General features: G+C 39.4%; 1 protein-coding gene across 5 annotated transcripts in view; it reads left to right on the top strand.

The window, feature by feature from the left end:
- Nucleotides 1-20,991, top strand: part of GAS2 (growth arrest specific 2) — a 150,359-nt gene that overhangs the window by 28,858 nt on the left and 100,510 nt on the right. For 4 of the 5 annotated variants that reach the window (XM_024214850.3, XM_024214848.3, XM_024214846.3 and 1 more), the window contains exons 2-3: nt 3,523-3,684; nt 18,246-18,370. In XM_024214850.3, coding sequence (XP_024070618.1) covers nt 3,543-3,684; nt 18,246-18,370 — 267 coding nt within the window. In that variant the 5' untranslated portion in view covers nt 3,523-3,542. Of the gene's footprint in view, nt 1-3,268; nt 3,288-3,522; nt 3,685-18,245; nt 18,371-20,991 lie in introns of those variants that run through there. The other variant, XM_029911474.1, reaches the window with a different exon arrangement.

The following is a 20,991-nucleotide window of genomic DNA, read 5'->3' as shown; positions in this document are numbered from 1 at the left end:
AGGGATCTAGGGGTTATAGTGGACCACAAGCTAAATATGAGTCAACAGTGTGATGCTGTTGCAAAAAAAGCAAACGTGATTCTGGGATGTATTAACAGGTGTGTTGTGAGCAAGACACGAGAAGTCATTCTTCCGCTCTACTCTGCTCTGGTTAGGCCTCAGCTGGAGTATTGTGTCCAGTTCTGGGCACTGCATTTCAAGAAAGATGTGGAGAAATTGGAAAGGGTCCAGAGAAGAGCAACAAGAATGATTAAAGGTCTTGAGAACATGACCTATGAAGCAAGGCTGAAAGAATTGGGTTTGTTTAGTTTGGAAAAGAGAAGACTGAGAGGGGACATGATAGCAGTTTTCAGGTATCTAAAAGGGTGTCATAAGGAGGAGGGAGAAAACTTGTTCACCTTAGCCTCTGAGGATAGAACAAGAAGCAATGGGCTTAAACTGCAGCAAGGGAGGTCTAGGTTGGACATTAGGAAAAAGTTCCTAACTGTCAGGGTGGTTAAACACTGGAATAAATTGCCTAGGGAGGTTGTGGAATCTCCATCTCTGGAGATATTTAAGAATAGGTTAGATAAATGTCTATCAGGGATGGTCTAGACAGTATTTGGTCCTGCCATGCGGGCAGGGGACTGGACTCGATGACCTCTCGAGGTCCCTTCCAGTCCTAGAATCTATGAATCTATGAATCTTGGCCCACCAGCGGCTTATCCTGATGGCCCGGGAGCCAAAGTTTGCTGACTCCTGAATTATAGGGTCAGCAAATTATGAACGGGTTATTTAAAATTTTTCCATTTTTACTTATCCATCTTGGGGGGGTCGGCTTATAAACGAACCGGTTTATGATCGAGTATATATGGTAATTTTGTTATACCAATAGAATAAAACCCCCCAGGATCTTATTTAGAGGAATAAGGCAAAGATGCCACATTTATTGTAAATATAATGATAAAGCAAAAGATAAAAGTATACAACGTTGTTTGACTACTTATTCCTTACACACACACACACACACACACACATACACACATATAGATAGATTCATTCACACAATCATTCATTCAAGTTCTGTATAGGTGTTATAGTTACCAGCCTAGAAGTTGCTCATGCCAAGTTACTGGCCAGGTATCTTGGTCATGAGGATGGAGCAGAGTCTGTGTCAGGTGCACCTGATGCTCCTGGAGGTTGGCAGCAGAACCAGAGACTTAAAATCCTCAGTCTTGAGAGTCCATTCTTATAGGAATTAATTCCGATGTTAGTCTATGGGAGCTGTTTCATTCTGCTGTTGCTGACTCAATCAGCAGATGGCACATTCCTGGGCACATTCCTGGTGGCTCCAAACTGTCCAAAGTTTGTGTTTCTCATCCTTCCAGGTGATGGGGTGGATCCCAGTTTACCCTCAGGCGGTTCTGGTGGTCCACTTTACACATTCTTCGGCCGATGGCTACTCCCTTTCTAGGCTGGCTCCTCCCTAACCATTCATGTACATCAAGCATTCATCAACATACATTCCATAACTTAACCATATTTTAATTTACTATCTCCACCACTTTCAGGGTGTGTGCTAATTCATTTGAGACTCCCGGCCCTTTAATCACAGAGGGTGGGGGTCTAGGAGCCCTTGATGTTACAATGAAGTGAAAGTCACTTAACGGCTTATAGTGTTTGTTTACATTGTATCAATTACTTCAAGAACAAAGTCAATTAACTTGTTTGTAAGTTTTACATAGTAATAAGGTATCTTTCACAGGATAGATACAATCAATGGTTTCTACAGACAGTAGCTTACAAGTTTTAACAGAAGCCCAAGAGATTTTTGTACTTGGTGAAACTGTTGGATTTTAAAGTGTGGGGGACAAATTATTGGGGGAGGGGGTCACTGTCACTTGGGGGAATCACTGTTAGTATCTTCTTTAATATCCCTACAATTTGATATTGAGTTAATAAAACCCAAAAGTTAATAAAATTGAATATCTCAAAATTACAGTAGATACAATGCATATGTTAATTTATTCAGTGTTAAATAATTGTGTACATAATGAATGGTAACAAATGCATGCCTGATTTTTCTTTGAGAGAACCATATCTCCTCTTTGCCACCAAATCTGTTTTTTCAAATCTGTGCAGCTGCTCGAACATTGGCTGATAGATTGAAGTCACATTTGGCATCAGAAAGACATGCCATCAGTGGTAGAAAAATGGTTCATATAACAGGTCGTTCATAAGATCAATGTTCATAAAATCAGGGTTCCACTATATTATGTTTACCATCCCTAATACTCTGACTACTGTCATAGGATAGTAAGTTGTTCTTCCCTATTTTTAAAGTCACTGTTGCCTATGGGCTGACTCATGACTTCTAGGCACTGTGCAAGGGGCAGAAGGAAACAGCCATCAGCAGTGCATCCTGCCCTGCAATCACCTTACGAGTGCAGGTCACAATGGCACAGAATAGCCAGGGTAAATAAGCATCTTCCTGATCCTCTCAGCCTAATGCCACCTGCACAATACAGCATATGAGCTGGCTGACCAGGTCCTGATTGTGCTCACTAGAAGCCATGGTGTGCCAGCTCGGACTGTAGCCAGTCCCCTAACTTGGCACTCTTTTAAGCATTAGGCTGAAACCCTACTATGCTTCACAGGGACAGGAAGAGTCTGACACCCTCTTTCCCGAGCACACCCATGCAGCAGATGGCAGAATTTGGCCTTCACTAATAGAACTACAATTCAGTGGGCACTTTACACCTCTGGCTATGGAAATGATTTTAAAAATTAAATTGGGAATAAAATATTGAATGGGAAAATGAAGTACTCTCTCACCTCTAGAGGTGATTTCCATAGTTTAGAACTGAGGCCCATTAGCATTTGTGTAGGGACGGTGAAATCGGAAGCTTGCACTGCTACTGTATCTGTTTTGTGGATAAACTCCATCCTCCAGTACTGCCAGGCTTTGTATATTTTTTTGTAGAATAATACAGTAAATTAAATAATATTTGTTGTACAAAGGATTATTTGTATTTTTTATAAGAATGAAGCTGTGGAACCGACTGATTTCATTTGGTGGAATGGGTATCTATTTAGTACTGCTAATGGTTTGTTGTAGTTGCAGAACTCCCTTACTCATATGCTGTTCTAGGGCCTAATCCAAAGCCCATTGAAGCTTTCCATGGGTTTCAATGGGCATTGGATCAGGTCCTAATGAATTGTTAGGTCTGTATCTCAAAATGTTTATTTTGATTTGGTTTTAATTATTCTTTGCAGAGTAGTGGATTGTTGGGAACATGTGTACCTGGGTGAGTACAAATAAAACAGACATTATCTATATGATTAAATCACCAGCAAAATGCTCCATTAGCAAAACAAGACTTTCATCGTGTATGTTGTTTCCATGTGTTAGACCTACATAGGTTTGTCTGACATCTTGCACCCCAAGATCACAGTTTATTTCAAGCACTGTCAATAAACTAAAAAAAAAAAAAAAGCTTCCAGCCTTATATAGTATAATGAGGTACTTTTTTTAAAAAACAGGTACTACAAGTGGATAAACAATGTGCAGTGCTCTGAGCCCAAAGGCACGAGGACCTGGCCTTTCTGATATGCATCAATACAGCCAGTGGCTGGCCAGCAGACATGAGGCCAACTTATTACCGATGAAAGAGGATCTAGCGCTGTGGCTCACAAACCTACTGGGTAAGAATATTTATATAGATATATATGTATGTATTTATGCATGCATGAGCGCACACACATATTTAAAATACAATTATTGACAAATTACACTTGTTAGTATGTTAACTTTTGGCCTCTAGTTCAACTGGAAAGGTGGTTCTCCAGACTATTTTCCCTTCCAAATAAGTAGTTACAATTAACTGGCTCCTTCTGAGTAATGCATGCAGCCATCAGCAAGGTCAGAAAGACTTTCTTAGAAGGGGTACGCATTTACATTATTTATCAAGCAACTAGCTAGGTAAACATTGTTCTTCACCTGGTAACTGTTGGTCCTTGAAACATTTGAATATTGAAACATAAAAATGGACATTTATTTGAATTATGTCTTTGTCTGTTTCAGTATTCTTGTTGTTACAATGAAAGAGGTTAATGGCTGCCGTCAATCGTTTCTTTGATCTTGACATCAATTTCAGACCTGGTTAAAGTCGATGGGTGACTTTTCATTCAGGCTAAATGGAAGGAGCATTTAAATGTCCCTTTGTATATTGATAGCTAAAATATAAGAATTTGCCTCCCAGGGCAAAGCATTGTATGATAAAGCCAATCAGAGCTAAGCCATGTGAGCCGAGGGGTTTTCCTGGGAACTGATTGCAAATGTGAGATCTGGGGTATTGCCTGGTTGGAGCTGTGTGTGTCCATGGGTGTGATAGGCAGATAGTGAGAGAAGTGGTGAGCATGGCCCTAAGCGGGAGCAAAGACAGATTTCTATGGGGCACAGGAGTCGCTGGAGAAAGAGACTTGGAATTTGTGAGTCAGGAAAATGCCTCCTGTTTCTACTCTGTTCAGGGAAACAGGACTTTGTGTATATTCTTTGTTGTAAATAAACAAGCTCAGTCAAAGAAGTACTTGAATCATATAGTCTGTTTGTCCTCCTAACTGAAAAATCTTGGCAGGGTTTCAACTGTTAGCTAACCCTTCATGCCCAAAAGGGGCAACCATATTTTAGTAGTTGTGATAGTAAGCACTGTGAGGATAAGTTATAACTTCCATTCTAGCCTCTGTTCTTCAGTTGGTTATAAGTTGCTCTCATAAACAAATTAGAGAAATACAACCTAGATGGAGTTATTGTAAGGAGGGTGCATAACTAATTGGAAAACCATTCCTAGAGAGTATTTATCAGTGGTTCACAGTCAAGCTGGAAGGGCATATCTAGTGGAGTCCTGCAGGGATTGGTCCTGGGTCCGGTTCTGTTCAATATCTTCATCAGTGATTTAGATAGTGGCATAGAGAGTACACTTATGAAGTTCTCAGATGATACTAAGATGGGAGGATTTGCACGTGCTTTGGAGGATAGGATTCAAATTCAAAATGATCTGAACAAACTAGAGAAACGGTCTGAAGTAAATGGGATGAAATTCAATAAGGACAAATGCCAAATACTCCATTTAGGAAGGAACAATCAATTGCACACATACAAAATGGGAAATTACTGCCTAGGAAGGAGTACAGTGGAAAAGGATATGGGGATTATAGTGGATCACATGCTGAATATGAGTCAACAGTGTAACACTATTGCAGAAAATGCAAACATTATTCTGGGGTGTAGTAGCAGCAGTGTTGTAAGCAAGACACAGAAAGTAATTCTTCCCCTCTACTCTGCAGTGATAAGATCTCAGCTGGAGTATTATGTCCAGTTCTGGGAGCCACATTTCAGGAAAGATGTGGACAAATTGGAGAAAGTCCAGAGAAGATCAACAAAAATGATTAAAGGTCTAGAAAACATGACTGAGGAAAGACTGAAAAAACTGGGTTTGTTTAGTCTGGAGAAGAGAAGACTGAAGGGGGACATAACAGTTTTTAAGTACATAAAGGAGGAGGGTGAAACATTGTTCTCATTAACCTCTGAGGTTAGGACAAGAAACAAGGAGCTTAAATTGCAGCAAGGGAGGTTTAGATAGGACATTAGGAAAAACTTCTTAACTGTCAAGGTAGTTAAGCACTGGAACAAGTTGCCTAGGGAGATTGTGGTATCTGTGTCATGGGAGGTTTTTAAGAACAGGTTAGAAATAAAACCTGCCAGGAATGATCTAGTTATTACATAGTACTGCTTTGAGTGCAGGAGATTGGGCTAGATGACCTCTCGAGGTCCCTTCCAGTCCTACACTTCTATGATTTGAACCTTCTCAGTGATAATTTCACATAAACCACTGTATATGTATGGTGATTTTTCAAATGAGCATCTTAAAGGCTTTTATAAAAATTCACCTCACAATATTACCTGCAAAGAAGGTAAATATCATTCTTAGGAGAAATGTCTGTACATGTGTTAACTGTTAATAGAGAAGAAGTCAGTACATGGTCTTCAAGAATATGCAACATAATTCCTGTGTTTTATAGGAACAATAACATTTCTTCTTATTCTGCTTTCTAAGTGTCTGTTGTGTAGCTTTTTACAACAGCTCTTAACACATTACACCAATTTTAGAGATGGGGAAAGTAAGGCACAGCAAATTGAAATGTCTCAACAAGGTCACAAAAGAAGGGACTGATTCTACAAGCCTTCTGTGCACGGAACTCCCATTGAAGTTAATGGGCACTGTAAATATAGAATTGCCCAAGTCAGCCATAGAGGTGAGAATCTTGATGCCTAACCCTCACTTAACCACTAGACAGCTCTCTTTTTCTATTTTAATAACATTTAAAGTCACAAGAAGCTCTTCATGGTTTAAACATTGAACACCCTGCTTAAATATTAAACAAGAAAGTACTACTAATCACTAATGAAGCAAAATGGAAACTTGCTTACATTCGGTAACACATAGGTCTCACACTGACAAGATCATGAATGAGGTCACTTTTCAGCAAGAAAGTGGCATCAGCAGGAGGGTCTGAAATGCCAAATATAATTAAAAATCTTATTTTCAAATGCATGTCAAACTGCGACCCTTCACAGTGCTGTACTAACCTAAACAAGTGCAGCTTTGTTTTAATTATGCAGCATACAGTGTCCAGCAGTTTCATTCTACCACTGCTTTTCACAAATGGATCCTCTCACTTATGCAAGTTTGGTTGCAAGGGAATTACCCCATATCTACACAAGACAGGAGACTTGGCCCATGTTTTTAAAAACAAGGTTCTTAATTGACTATGCATTGTTGTTTTTGCTGAATCAGGACACACTTTTGTTTCACCTAGCTGTTGTTTATTAATTTACATTGCACAACACTTAAGCTGCACGACAGTCAGGCAGACAGGGAGTCAGACACACTTGGACTCACAGCAATACAGTAGCTCCTCAGAGTTACAAACACCTCCGGAATGGTTTGTAACTCTGAACAAAACCTTATGGTTCTTTCAAAAGTTTACAATTGAACATTGATTTAATACAGCTTTGAAACGTTACTATGCAGAAGAAAAATGCTGCTTTTCCTTTATTTTGTAGTAGTTTATGTTTAACATAGTATTATACTGTATTTGCCTTTTTTTATTATTATTTTGATCTCTGCTGCTGCCTGATTGTGTACTTCCAGTTCCAAATGAGGTGTGTGGTTAACTGGTCAGTTCGTAACTAAGGTGTTCATAACTCTGAGGTTCTACTGTATAGAGTTTTACAAATACATAAAATATCTTCTTTTGCCAAGAGTACTGTCTGAATCTATTTACTGAATGGGGCAGGTGTATCTCTGGAATTTCATTTGCAGAGGCAAATAGCGATCAATGGAAATAAAGGTGACAGTAGTTTTGCTTCCAGCTTCAATGATTTAAGCTCAGAATTACAAACTGAAAACCATGACAGTGTACTGGCTGAGATTGTAAATGTAAATAGGGGTTTTGACAGTAGATTCAGGAGACCTGGGCAATGCAACTTGAATTTGTGATTTGAAATAGATGAGGAACTCAGAGAAGACTGAGATGTGTAGTGTTGCTGTGTATGGTAGTTTTTTGTTTTTGTTTTTTAGCTTTTTAGTCAGTCATTCTTTGACCCCCTATCCCCCATTAACTCTGAAGAGTTAAAACAATGTCCCTTTGATCTGATTCAGCATGAAGAATAACATGAATAACTTGGCTAGGCAGCAGTACTGCAGAAAAGGATCTGGGGTTATACATTGAATGAGTCAATAATGCAATGCAGTTTCAAAAAAAAGCAAATGTCGTTCTGGGATGCATTAACAGGAGTGTCTTGTATAAGGCACTGGATGTAATTGTTTTACACTGGTGAGCCTCAGCTGGAGTACTGTGTCCAGTTTTTGGCACCACACTTCAAGAAAGATGTGGACAAATAGGAGAGAGTGCAGAGGAGAGACCCAAAAATAAGAGATTTAGAAAACATGACCTATGAAGAAAGATTGAAAGAATGGGGCATGTTAAGTCTAGAGAAAGGAAGGCTGAGGGGCAACATCAGTCTTCAAATTATGATAAGGGCTGTTGTGATGAGGACCGCAATCAATTGTTCTCCATGTCCATCGAGTGTAGGTCAAGCAGTAATGGGCTTAATTTACAGCGAAGGAGATTTAGCTTAGATATTAGGAAAAACTTTCTAACTATAAGGGCAATTCAGCACTGGAACAGATTACGTAGGCAGGCTCCATCATTGGAGATTTTTTAAGAACAGGCTTAGATACAGAGATGGTCTAGTTATACTTAGCCCAGCCCCAGTGTGGGGGATGAACTAGATGATCTCTTTCAATCCTAATTTTTTTTTTTTAATTTTAAAATTATCTTCAAGGAGATCCTGGTAGTATAAGCACACATTCTGCTGATTATCTGTGACGCTATCTCAGTGGAGTGCACTTCTCAGAGTTGCTCAAAGGACTATTTCTGACAACTGCAGAGTCTGTATACATGTGGCTGCATTCCATTTCACGTGCATACATAAAAATGCAGAACAAGAAATAAAAGGAAGTGCCACATTCCTAAAATCAATAATTCAGGTAGTCTAAACAATCACTCTCTCTGAGTTCTCAGATTGCCTCATATTGGGGAAGGTGTCACAATCAGACTTTTGCTTGAGTAGGGACTACAATATTTGAGTAGGGACCTTTTATTTGGAAAATATTTTTAGCTCTGACATGGATGTGTACTCTCAGCTCTTTGTGTTTGTTTATTTGTTTATTTTTTATTTAGTGGCTTTTAAATTTACTCCCATATATTGTTTTCTCTTAATAGATTCCATTCCCCGCTTCCCTTCTTTATAATTATCATTCTGTACACTACAATAAGGGCAAGATTTTTCCAGTGCTCAGAATCATGCTTAGGTCCTTGTTTTCAAAAGAGCTTGTGTTTAGGTATCTAAATAAAAGCCTGGTTTTCAGAAATAGTCAGCACCCAATAATTCCCATTGTGAAATTATGGGGCAGATTTTCAAAAGGGATCAGCACCCAGCATGGTTGTTCCAGTGGGAGCTGAGTTCTTTTGAAATGGGACTGCCATGTGCTTTAAGTTAAGCATGCACTTAAGTTCTTTGCTGAAGAAGGTTGTGGTCCCAGATCCTCAAAAATATTTAGGTGCCTAACTCCCATTGAAATAAACGGCTCCTAAATGTCTTTGAAGATCTGGGCCATGGCCTCTGTACAACCACTGCCTTCTACACTGGATAGCTGGAAAAGATGGTGTATTGGGAATGCAGAGTCCATGTGTCAAGTCCCAAACAGGGATATTTCACTTTACTCCCAAACTGTCTATAAGCTAGCCTATGTTCCAGCAGTTACTTAGGGCTGGTCTCCACTACCAGGGAGATTGACCCTGATACAATCGATGCAACAGGGATTGAATTAGCAGGTCTAGTGAAGATCTGCTAAATCGATAGCAGAGCACTCTCCAGTCAAGCCTGGTACTCCAGCTCTCCGAGAAGTGTAAGGGAGGTCGACCGGAGAGTGTCTCCCGTTGACCCAGTGCTGTGAAGACACTGCACTAAGTTGACCTAAGCTATGTCGACTCCAGCTATGTTATTCACGTAGCTGGAGTAGCGTAACTTAGATCAACTTACTCTGTAGTGAAGACAAGTCCTTAATCTCTTTTAAAGTGTAATGTCCATTGCCTCGTTACTCCTGATAGGAACTTCAGTACCTTCCGATTCCCACTTCTTTTCAAGGTTGGTTGAACCAGGCTGCCAAATATGAAGCCACATAAAACCACAGATCAAATTTAATGGGCTAGGGCAGGGGTTGGCAACGTTCGGCACGCGGCTCACCAGGGTAAGCACCCTAGCGGGCCGGGCCAGTTTATTTACCTGCTGACGCGGCAGGTTCGGCCGATCGCGGCCCCCACTCGCCGCAGTTCGCCGTCCCGGGCCAATGGGGGCGGTGGGAAGCCGCGGCCAGCACATCCCTCGGCCCGTGCCGCTTCCTGCCGCCCCCATTGGACCGGGACGGTGAACCGTGGCGAGTGGGGGCCGCGATCGGCTGAACCTGCCGCGTCAGCAGGTAAATAAACTGGCCCGGCCTGCTAGGGTGCTCACCCTGGCGAGCCGCGGGCCGAACGTTGCCGACCCCTGGGCTAGGGTAAGTCCCAGGGCTTTGCAGAGACTCTTGAACAGTTGGCTTTGGCCCTGTTGCCCCAATTCTGAGTTTAATAACAATGAGGCCTACTGTATTAGGTGGCAGCCCTTCTGAGCCCTGTCCAGTTTAGAGGTCACTGAAGTACTAGATTTAAGAGTATGGTTCAATTAGCTCTGTGGAGTAGGTGTTTTGAGCTTTTTAGCTTGATAGTTTGTTGTAATGCTTTATGAAGCACTCAGGAGCCAGGTTTGTCAGGGGAGGAAGCCCAGCATATATTTTCTACTTCACAAGCACTGAGCTTAGTTCTCCTTGAACTTCTGGAAACTTCTGTTTCACACTGGGCATGCTCACATGCTTAACATGGGATTAGCATAATCTTGCCATACTATTATTATATAATCTCGTTAGTATACAACTCTCATACAGAAACATTACATTCTTTTTCCTTACTTCCTCCCTTAATCCCCTTTTATGGATATTTAACTTTTAAATAGATTTTTGCCCTCAATTATTTGTTGAGTCAGTTACATCTGATCACAACCTTGTGTGTCTTTTGTTGGTTTTCTCAAAGCACAGCTACTAGTAGAGCTGGTTTAAAAGATTTCAAAATTTGTAAAGTTGATGAAAATTTTAATATTTCAAATTTTGATTGAAAAATGTTTTGATTAGGCCTAGTTGGTAACATTACTTTCATTTTAGGCATCTTATACTTTCACTTTAGCCAGGTGCTACTTGGACTTGTCATCCTTCATGATGTTTGTGTCTAAAAGGGACCTGATTTTCAGTAGTGCTGAGCACCTGCAGCTCCTGTCAGTTGGAGATGTAGGTATTCAACATATCTGAAAATCAAGCCATCGGTAATTTTGGTGCCTCTAATGATTCTTCTGGCACTGACACAGAAGGATTCTCATTCTTTTGCATGTTCCTTGAGTTTTCACCTCTTTTCCTTCTGACCCAACATGCCTTTGGGATGTCTTAGGTATTTCATTTCAAGTAGACATTGATTATTTCTCTGCTGTTGACTTTTCACAATATAAGATCTCTTGTCTCTTGTGGGAGCCAAAACTCGCTGGCTTCCAGCTTTTATCGTCTGTTCTAAAGTGAGTTAATCACCTTCTTGTCAACCTGAACAATGGTTCTGTATGCCTGTTGTAAAATTGTTGTCTTTTTTGCTTTGATTCCTGTTTTGTTTTTAAGTCTGGTATCTGCTTCAGTTTGAGCAAAAGAGGTCTTGTGGGAAGTAAAATCCTTGTTCATCTCTAAAAAGAACAGGAGTACTTGTGGCACCTTAGAGACTAACAAATTTATTTGAGCATAAGCTTTCTTGGGCTACAGCCCACTTCATTGGATGCATAGAATGGAACACACAGAAAGAAGATATTATACATACAGAGAACATGAAAAGGTGGAAGTAGCCATACCAACTGTAAGAGGCCAATCAATTGAGATGAGCTATCATCAGCACAAGAAAAAAAAACTTTTTAAGTGATAATCGAGATGACCCATAGAAGGTGTGAGGATAACTTAACATGGGGAAATAGATTCAATTAGTGTAATGACCCACCATTCCCATCTGTGTGCACCTGTGTGCATGAGTACTGGGGAAGCCCATCCTTCTGTTGATGTATTTCATAGGTTCAACAGGTCTATATATGGGTCACTATCGTCACGTATAGATGTCTTCAAGAGATTTTTCACTGTCTAAATGGTTCTCTTAGTAATCCCATGACTTCATTGCACAAATGGGTCTTAGGGAATTCTTAGAAGTCTGCACATGAAAACTGGGATCTCTTGACAGTAAGTTCAACTTGTAGTGTTATATGGTTGACATACTGCAATGGGTAATTGCCATCTTGCGTTTCTTGTGTTTGCTAGTGATTTTAAAGTAATAATCAATTTACAATAGAGAAACCTCTTTGCATATTAAAATAAGTCTTCCCTTACACTTTGCATTAATACATCTGGAATTTCATGACCCTTCATCAGTTCTTTGTTTTGTGTCTTTTTGAAATGGTTCTATGTAGCAAAATGTATTACCGTGTCTGTTATCTGAGCACTATTCATGGAAAGGACAATGTATCTCTTGGCTTTTGCTAACATTTTTCAACACACAGATGACAGCTATGAATGTTAGTGAGTGTTTCCTGCCCCATCCAATGTAGACAGAACAACCAGGCCTTTTCTATTTAGCAAAATGTTGTCTTCATTAATTCATCCATAAATAGTCAATATAGTCTTAGGGTACAGCTATACTGCAATGTAATCCCAGGGTTAGTAGAATTTGAGTTAGCAGACCTTGGGTTTGTTAACCTAGGGCTTGAGCATCTACACTGATTTGTAACCCTAGGTTAGCAATTACCTATTAGGTTCACTCCCTCTGGGGCACCTGGCATTGGCCACTGCCGGTAGACAGGATACTGGGCTGGATGGACCTTTGGTCTGACCCAGTATGGCCATTCTTATGTTCTTAATTGTTGAACCCCGGGTCCCAACCTGGGCTCCAGCATCTACACTGCATTATATGGTCCTAACTCTGACCACATATATCCCAGACTTCCTAGCACTCTCCCAAAATGTGGCCACATTAGCCCTTTGTTTGTAGCGCAGTCTGACAAAACTTGACTGCCCACCAGAGTTGACTGTCCAGAGGACAACGAAAGTCAGCCCATGGAACTGCGGAATACTTTTGATGGCTTCCCAGAGCATGAGTTCAGTGGGGCTGCATTTACAATGCAAAGCAATAGTACTTAAACCCTGGGTCCCAGCTTGACTCAGGCTCAGACCCTCCATCCTTGTGGGGTCCTGGGACCCTGGGTCTTAGCCCTGGCTTAGCACGATTTGTGTGTATATAGAAGGGGGGTTAGGCTTGAGCTTGAGTTCGAACCCTGGGCTTACGTTGCAATGTAGACATACCCTCGTTACAAATGCTCTTTCTGAAGGTCATCCTTGGAAAACCGGGTTTATGGCCCACTGGTTTTGGGTGTGTTTCAGTAAGAAATTCTGGTAGTTTTGAAGATACCTCACTTGAATTTTATAATGATTACTATTACACTCAGGTGGTGTTAATCTGATTATTACCCAGCTAAGCATATTAATGTGATTTATATTCCACATGGAGATTGATCCTCCTCTCCTACACTAATTTTGCATCAGCTCACTTGGATGGAGTTACTCCTGATTTACCCAGGTGTGAATGAGTGGACAATCAAAAAAACTTTACAGCTTCAGCATTATATATTAGATTGTAGGTGATGATGAAGACAGAGGGCTAGGGCTTTGGCAGCAGTACTGGCTGCTTTCTGCTGCTCTGGTCCTATTGAGGCAGTTGGAGATTTCACATATGTATCTACACCACCTGCTCTCAGCTCCCTGATGTTGGGGGCATGTTGGGGTAGAATAGGTGTGAAAAGGTGCAGGCCAAATTGCTTGCACTTCAGTGGTCTCTGATTACTAGAGAAGTTCCTGCTGGTGTGCCTTAGAGGAGCCCTTACTTTGTTCCTGGTTATGCTGGGAGCAGAAATGGTCTCCAGCTGGCCCCAGAATTAGTTCCAGTGCAAAACACAGCTCGGCCAGACCGGACAATCTGGTCCAAATGTCTCAATTTACAAACCTTTAGTTTATGACATTATATTTATTTGTGTTTTTAAAAGTTAATGATTGATAATCTTATTGTAAGTACATAGGCTGGAGTGACATTTCAAAACCTACTATAGCAGCCAGAGCCCCTTGGCTCCCATGCTTTGACTGCTAAAGATTCTCAAAACTGAATTGCAAAACCCAATCCAGCATCAGCAAGATCTGGGGCCTGATCTAAATAACCCTTGTTTATGTAAGCAGCTATCCTAATTCATGCAAATAGTCCCAATGATTGCTATATTGAAGAAGACTTTATTTTCCTGTTTGCATGCTTCTAGCATTAGTTTTTATTATAGATTATGTTGTTACCATCCTATATGCACATTGCAACTGCTTTACTGTAATTATAGCTCATTTAAAGATCTTTTTTAATGGATTTTAATGTTTCTTCCATCCAAATATATGAAGCCATTTTTTGTCCCCTAGCTATGAACATAACTCTCATTTGAATCAATACATTTCAACTGTTAAATATGTCATGGTGTCTCTTTTAGCAAAGAAATGCCACCTTTTGGGGCCATAAAATACAGTGAATTGAAAGCTAACACCTAATATATTTTTCATTAAATACAGATGTTCAATGCAGAACTTTCTTTCAGCATTCATAAAAGGCAGCAGAACTAAAATATTCCAGCTTAATATATAAAAATGCAATAATCAAACTGCTAATGTAATTGTATTGTTAAATGGCAAGAGAAGATAGAAAGCATTTTTTCTGCATCTGTTTAAAAAGGAATATATATTTTAAGCTTATTTCTTTAATCAGATTTATAAAAGCAGCCAAGAGAATAGCCAAATCCATAAATCATAGGACATCATAGGCATTTAAAATGAGGGTTATTTTACCTATATAGAAAATCCTAAAGAGTTTGCATTTAAAACAATAAAACTTCAGTTATGGTTAAAGAAACTAATATATATATCTTATAATAGAGTTCTATATTCACATATAATACTGCCTTTTAAAATAAAACAGCTTCTAATATGTCCATTCTTTAAATTAGCTTTCTGATAGTTTCGGCACCTTCGACCGAAGGGACAAAATGGAAAATATTTTTCATTATTAACAATAGAAAATGTAGGCCAAACATGGTGGTGAAGGTATTAAGGCACTGGGATGCTGACTTTTTTTGTGTCTGGGGGCTATTAATTTAATTCCTGGCTCCAGAAGAGCTGCATGCACCACTAAAATAATGTCAGTTATGCACAGACTTCTATTGTGATGCAGTGCTGCTACTGCTCTTCTGCCACCTGCAGAAGTCATTATATACACTAGAGACTACAATATGAAATCTACAGTGGAGAGAATCAAGGCTAAAAAATGAATGGAAAAAAAGGTTTTACGTCAAACAGATGTTCTTGAAAGAATAAATGTATCAGAAATAACAAGTTTAACTTGAACCAGAAAAGTGAGTCTATTGTTGCATCTGAGAATCACATTTTAAAGATCTTATTTTATTCCTCTCTGGTTTTAGCCTACAAAATGAAGAACACTGGGGACTGTTTTCCTTCAAGGTGTTACATTATTGTCAAAGTACCTAAAACCTTTCCAACAATTTGAAAGCCGTGGTCAGATAAATCCTACTGTAGTATCCTTTTGATTTTTGTGCTTTTGTAAATTAAAATTTGATTAAAATTGGTCTGGTTTGTATATTTTTGGACAAAAAATACAAAATGAAATATTTCAAAAAATTATTTTGTTTTAAAGGGATTTATTTAAAAAGAAAGGGAATGTGGTTCAAAACAAAACAATCCAACCTCTCTCTTTTCTCCCCTCTCTCCTTTTTTTTTTAATGGAAGTGTGAGACAGTTTTTAAAAATGATTATTATTGTATGTACTGCATTGTATTATTGTATGCAATCAAAGATTTAGGGACAACTAGTGCATGGGGCTAATAGCCTTTGGTGGATCTATCCTCCATGAATTCATCTAATTCTTTTTGGAACCCAGTTATACTTTTGGCCTTCACACCATCCCTGGCAATGAGTTCCAAAGGTTGACTATACATTGTGTAAAGTACTTCCTTATATTTTAAACCTGCTGCCTATTAATTTCATTGGGTGACCTGGTTCTTGTGTTATGTGAAGAGGTAAATAACCCTTCCTTATTCATTTTCTCCACATCATTCATAAATTTAGAGACCGTTATCGTATCTCCCCTTACTCATCTCTTTTCTCAGCTGAAGAGTCGTCTTTTTAATCTCTTCTCAGATGTAAGTTGTTCCAGACTCTTAATCATTTTTGTTGCCCTTCTCTGTACTTTTTCTAATTCTAATATATCTTTTTTGAGTTGGGGAGATGAGAACTGCACTCAGTACTCAAGGTGTGGGCATGCCATGGAATTATATAGTGGCATGATATTTCTTGTCTTATTATGATTTCTAACGTTCTGTTAGCTTTTTCAACTGTCGTTGAACATTGAGCAGCTGTTTTCAGAGAACTATCCACAATGACTCCAAGATCTCTTTCTTTAATGGTAACAGGTAATTTAGACCCCATCATTTTGTATGTACAGTTGGGATTATGTTTTCCCATGTGCATTACTTTGCATTTATCGACACTGAATTTCATCTGCCATTTTCTTGCCCAGTCACTCAGGTTTGTGAGATCCCTTCATAACTCTTCGCAGTCAGACATGGATTTAACTGTCTCAAGTAATTTAGTATTGTTTGAAAACTATGCCACCTCACTGTCTACCCCTTTTTCCAGATAATTTATGAATATGTTGAACAGCCCAGGTCCCAGTACATTTCCTTGCGGGACCCCGCTATTTACCTCTCTCCACGGTGAAAACTGACCATTTATCCCTGCCCTTTGTTTTCTAGCTATTAACCAGTTACTGATCGAAGAGAGGTCCTTCCCTCTTATTCTATGACTGCCTACTTTGCTTAAAAGCCATTGGTGAGGGATCTTGTCAAAAGGCTTTTTGAAAGCCCACGTACACTATATCCATTGGATCGCACTTGTCCACATATTTGTTGAACCCCTCCAGGAATTCTAATATGTTGGTGAGGCATGATTTCCCTGTACAAAAGCCATGTTGATCTTCTCCAATATTGTGCTCACCTGTGTCTGATATTTGATTTTTTTTTTTAATTATAGTTTCAATTAATCTGCCTGATACTGAAGTTCAGTTACTTCATTTCCTCCTCTATAGCAAAGCTTGGCAGAATTCAATTTTTATATTTTATATAATTTTGATTGGTAATATTGATTATTTTAAATCATTTTACTGTTTTTATCTATTTTTAGTTTTCACTCTTGCAAGAAATTATGGGGGGGTATCAGAAAATAATTATTTTAATGACAGTAGGCATTGAGATTCAAATGTTTTATAACAGTTAAAACAAAATTGTCAACTACACATGTCAAATTAAGTATTCTTAAATCAAATTCTTAAGTTTTCAAGCAGCATTTTCTTTCTTTGCCTATCTGTAAATTTCAGTTACTATCAATGGAAATATTTTTATCATTTTGTCCGTGTATAGTGAAATCCATGTTTACTGACACTTACTGATAAAAGTCTAATCCTTCCAAGTTTATCTATAGGTTTGGCACCCTGGTTGGATTACATCTGCTATGATGCACCAGGATGTCCTGTCTTGGAGACTGGAAGCAGTGTATCATGTGAGATATAATCCACTAGGGAGCCCAGCCTGTAGAGATCAATGGGGAAATGAGGCAACTAAACTTCAATCCTCATGAAGCAATGTGACGGCATTACCAAAATCAAAATATTTTTGTTTATGAGCATTTAGTTTTTAGACCAAATAAATTGGTAATTTTCCATGGAAAGTAGACACTCATTTAATGACAAAATTCATTTTGTCAAACTCCACTTTCCTTCAAAAAACAATTTTGACAGAAAATTGTCAGCACCTTTCAGGATCAAATCCTAAATTAACAATGAAATAGAAATTAACCTCTCATCTCTAAAGCTGGGGACTATTGGGAGTGAGGGTGAAGCTTGCAGTGTAGTTGTTCTGAGGATAAATTTAAGACATTATGCTGCAGCGCTGTCAATCTGGCACCTTTTTAATGTCACTAAAATAAAAAAGTGGTCCTGTATAGTTAGAAATGGTAAAATAAGATTAACAGAATCTGGCATATTAGTTGGACTCATTCTACAAAAATGTGTTGTTTGACAAGATGAATGTTTAAAAATATACCATCCCAAAGAAAACATCAAATTATCCAACCAAAAAATGTATCCAAAAAATTGTGTCTCAGTGCCAGGAAAATAGCAGCAAGACTAAATGATAAAAACTCAGTGTAATGTGAGTTATTCAGTTAGGGCTTGTTTCTAAGCCCATTGAAGTTAATGGAAAGACTCCCATTGACTTCAATGGGGTTTGGTTTATGGATTTTCCTTGCAAATCCATTATTTACATTTCTTGTGTTGACACAGGCATCCTTTTTTGCCATGTTAATTTTCTTCTTGCCTTTCAGGTAGGGAGATAACGGCAGAAACTTTTATGGAGAAGTTGGATAATGGTGCCTTGCTGTGTCGACTAGCTGAGACCCTACAAGAGAAATTTAAAGAAAACAGTTTTGATGCAAACAAGCCTGGCAAAGTAAGTCTTAGATAACATGTCACATGCGCTATCAGCATTTAGGATCTGTAACTTCATGGATCTAATTGTATTTGAGAGTTTCAGAGGTTTTGTTTGTGGAGGCTCTACCCCTTGGAACCTGGGACCACTACTCCACATAGAAAAATGAGAAAATAAAACTCTAGTAAAATCAGTGTACATTCCTCCAAATGCTGGGTGCTTTTTCTTATATGCCAATTCTTTCACAAAAATGAGCTATTTTAGTAATCGTGCTGGTATCCTTGACAATGTAATGCACATTCCATTAAAGGCTCTGTTGCAGCAGCACTTCAATGAACAGCCTGGAAGCCACAGAAGAGCAGCAAAGGTTGCTTTGAAATGTGTTCTTAAATGGACTGCCTCAAAGACCATTGGGGACAATGAAAGTCTTTCTGTTCGCTTCAGTAAACTTTTGATCAGCCCTAAAGTCTTGTTCTGCTCTTCAAAGTAACCTTGTAAAAACGACATCGTGGAATTTCATGTTCATTGTCTTTCAGTGAGTTCCCTATCAAATGAACTCAGTGTACAAATAAAAAAAAGATGGTTTTTTTTAACCACCAGTCCTGAAAACAAAGCCTGAGCTCTGAGAGTCAAGCTTGGCTCTTTCCATCCTACACATCTTCACCTGTAATAATTTTGGTAACATTTGCCACACATTCAATTGGATCTGGGTTGCAGGAATGTCGGCAGTTGCTGTTACAGGCTGTCTGTGATCACTGTAGCGCTTGCTCTGCCTGAAGCCAGGCAGCCATGTGGCCTGTCTGTCTCCCCATGCTGAATCACGGTAGGGAAGAAGAGAAGAAGGCAGTCATAGGGCAGAGGTGAGGGGCCTAGTACTAGCACCAGAATCCCCAGCATCCTACCAGACAGTCACCTATCCCAACATCTGGCTTTCCCCCTATGAATCCAGCCAACTCCTCTGAGTCTCCAGATTACCTCTAAACAGGTTTTCCTAGCCCCTCCCCCTCCAAAAGTGGACACCCAGTCCTCTCTGAGAATCCCAGTTTTCCCTGATTCCTCCTCTTCAGCAATCCCAGACTCCCTCCAGCACCCACCTAGCCCCAGACACCCTTTGTTTGTTCAGCACCCATCCATCTCAGACACCATCTGGGGCTTACCTGCCATCTATCCTAGCAGCTCCTCTGATTCACTCCCACCTACACTAGCCACAAGCTGCCAGATTTTCTGCAATTCCTGTCCTTCACTTGCCACTGACTGAGGCAGGATGTGTTGACCATAAGTTAAAGTTTATGGTCATATGCAGATGTTTGTACATATGCAAAACTCACAAACACAAGACACGTAAATTGGTGCAGTGATAAATGATGACAGGTCAGGTCTACAGAGCGATCTAGATCTCATCTCTTGAACAAACATGCATTACTACAGCTAAATGCAAAGCCATTTGTCTAGGAACCAAGAATGTAGGACTGTATTTTGGAAACCAATGACTCAGAAAAGGACTTAGGGATCATGATAGATAAGTTAAACATGAGTTTTCAGTGTGATGCAGCGGCTAAGAAAGCAAATGCTAGGGTAGTGTGTATATATAACCAACGGAATATCGAGTAGTAGGAGGGAGGTGTTATTTCCTCTCTCTATAGCATTGGTAAGACCATTACTGGAATACTATCACCAGTTCTGGTGTCAACACTTTGAAAAGGATGTTGACAAATAGGCAAGGGTTCAGAAAAGTGCAGTAGGAATGATCTGAGATCTTGAAAATATGCTTTACAATGAGATGCTAAAGAATTTAACGAAGAGCAGGTTAAGAGTTCAGTCTATAAGTACTTATATAGGGAAAAGATTTCTGATAGTAGATAGCTCTTTAGTCTAACAAAGGCATAACAAGATGCAATGGCTGAAAGCTGAAGCTAGACAAATTCAGACTAGAAATAAGGTGCACATATTTTATAGTGGAAGTAACTAACCTTTGGAACTACATACTTTAGGATATCGTAGATTTTCCATCACTTGAAGTCTTTAAATCAGGATTGGATTTCTTTGTAAAACTTATGCCCTCGCTCAGCCAGAACTTATGGGCTTGATGAAGAAACCACTTGTTGAAATTCTATGGTCTGTGCTGTGCAAGAGATCACATTAAGATGATTGGAGTGGTCTGTTCTGGCCTTAAAATCTTCTAATCCAGATGCAGATTAGTTTATCATACAGTATGCATAAAATGTCACACCTGGGGCTGTGCAAAATTTGGCAGCTATGAGTTTTACTTAAGTTCTATCAATTATTAATCACTAGGGCGGATCAAAAAAATTGCAAATTTGAATTTTTTGACAAAAAAGACACTTTGGAAATTTTTCCTATTCTGTGACCCCCTCTATTTACCACAGTTTGTTTATTTATCACATTAAAGAAGAAAGTTTAATGCAAGTTACGGTGGTCCACCTAAAATGTTGACGTAGAACTACCATTGGTAGCTCTCCTTTATAGAGTTCTGATGTCTCTTGGTGAGCCAGAAAGTCAGTCGTTTGCACAGGTTGGCATAAACTTTCAGAAGGGATGGACTAGATGACCTCTTGAGGTCCATTCTAGCCCTACAGTTCTATGATTCTATCTTTACTTTCTCCTCCCCTTTCCTACTTTCT

The sequence above is a fragment of the Terrapene carolina genome, unplaced genomic scaffold (assembly GCF_002925995.2).
Source record: "Terrapene carolina triunguis isolate 2854851 unplaced genomic scaffold, T_m_triunguis-2.0 Scaffold96, whole genome shotgun sequence".
NCBI lineage: Eukaryota > Metazoa > Chordata > Testudines > Emydidae > Terrapene > Terrapene triunguis.
Note: the sequence above shows the minus strand (reverse complement) of the source record. Positions and strands in the feature narration are given on the sequence as shown.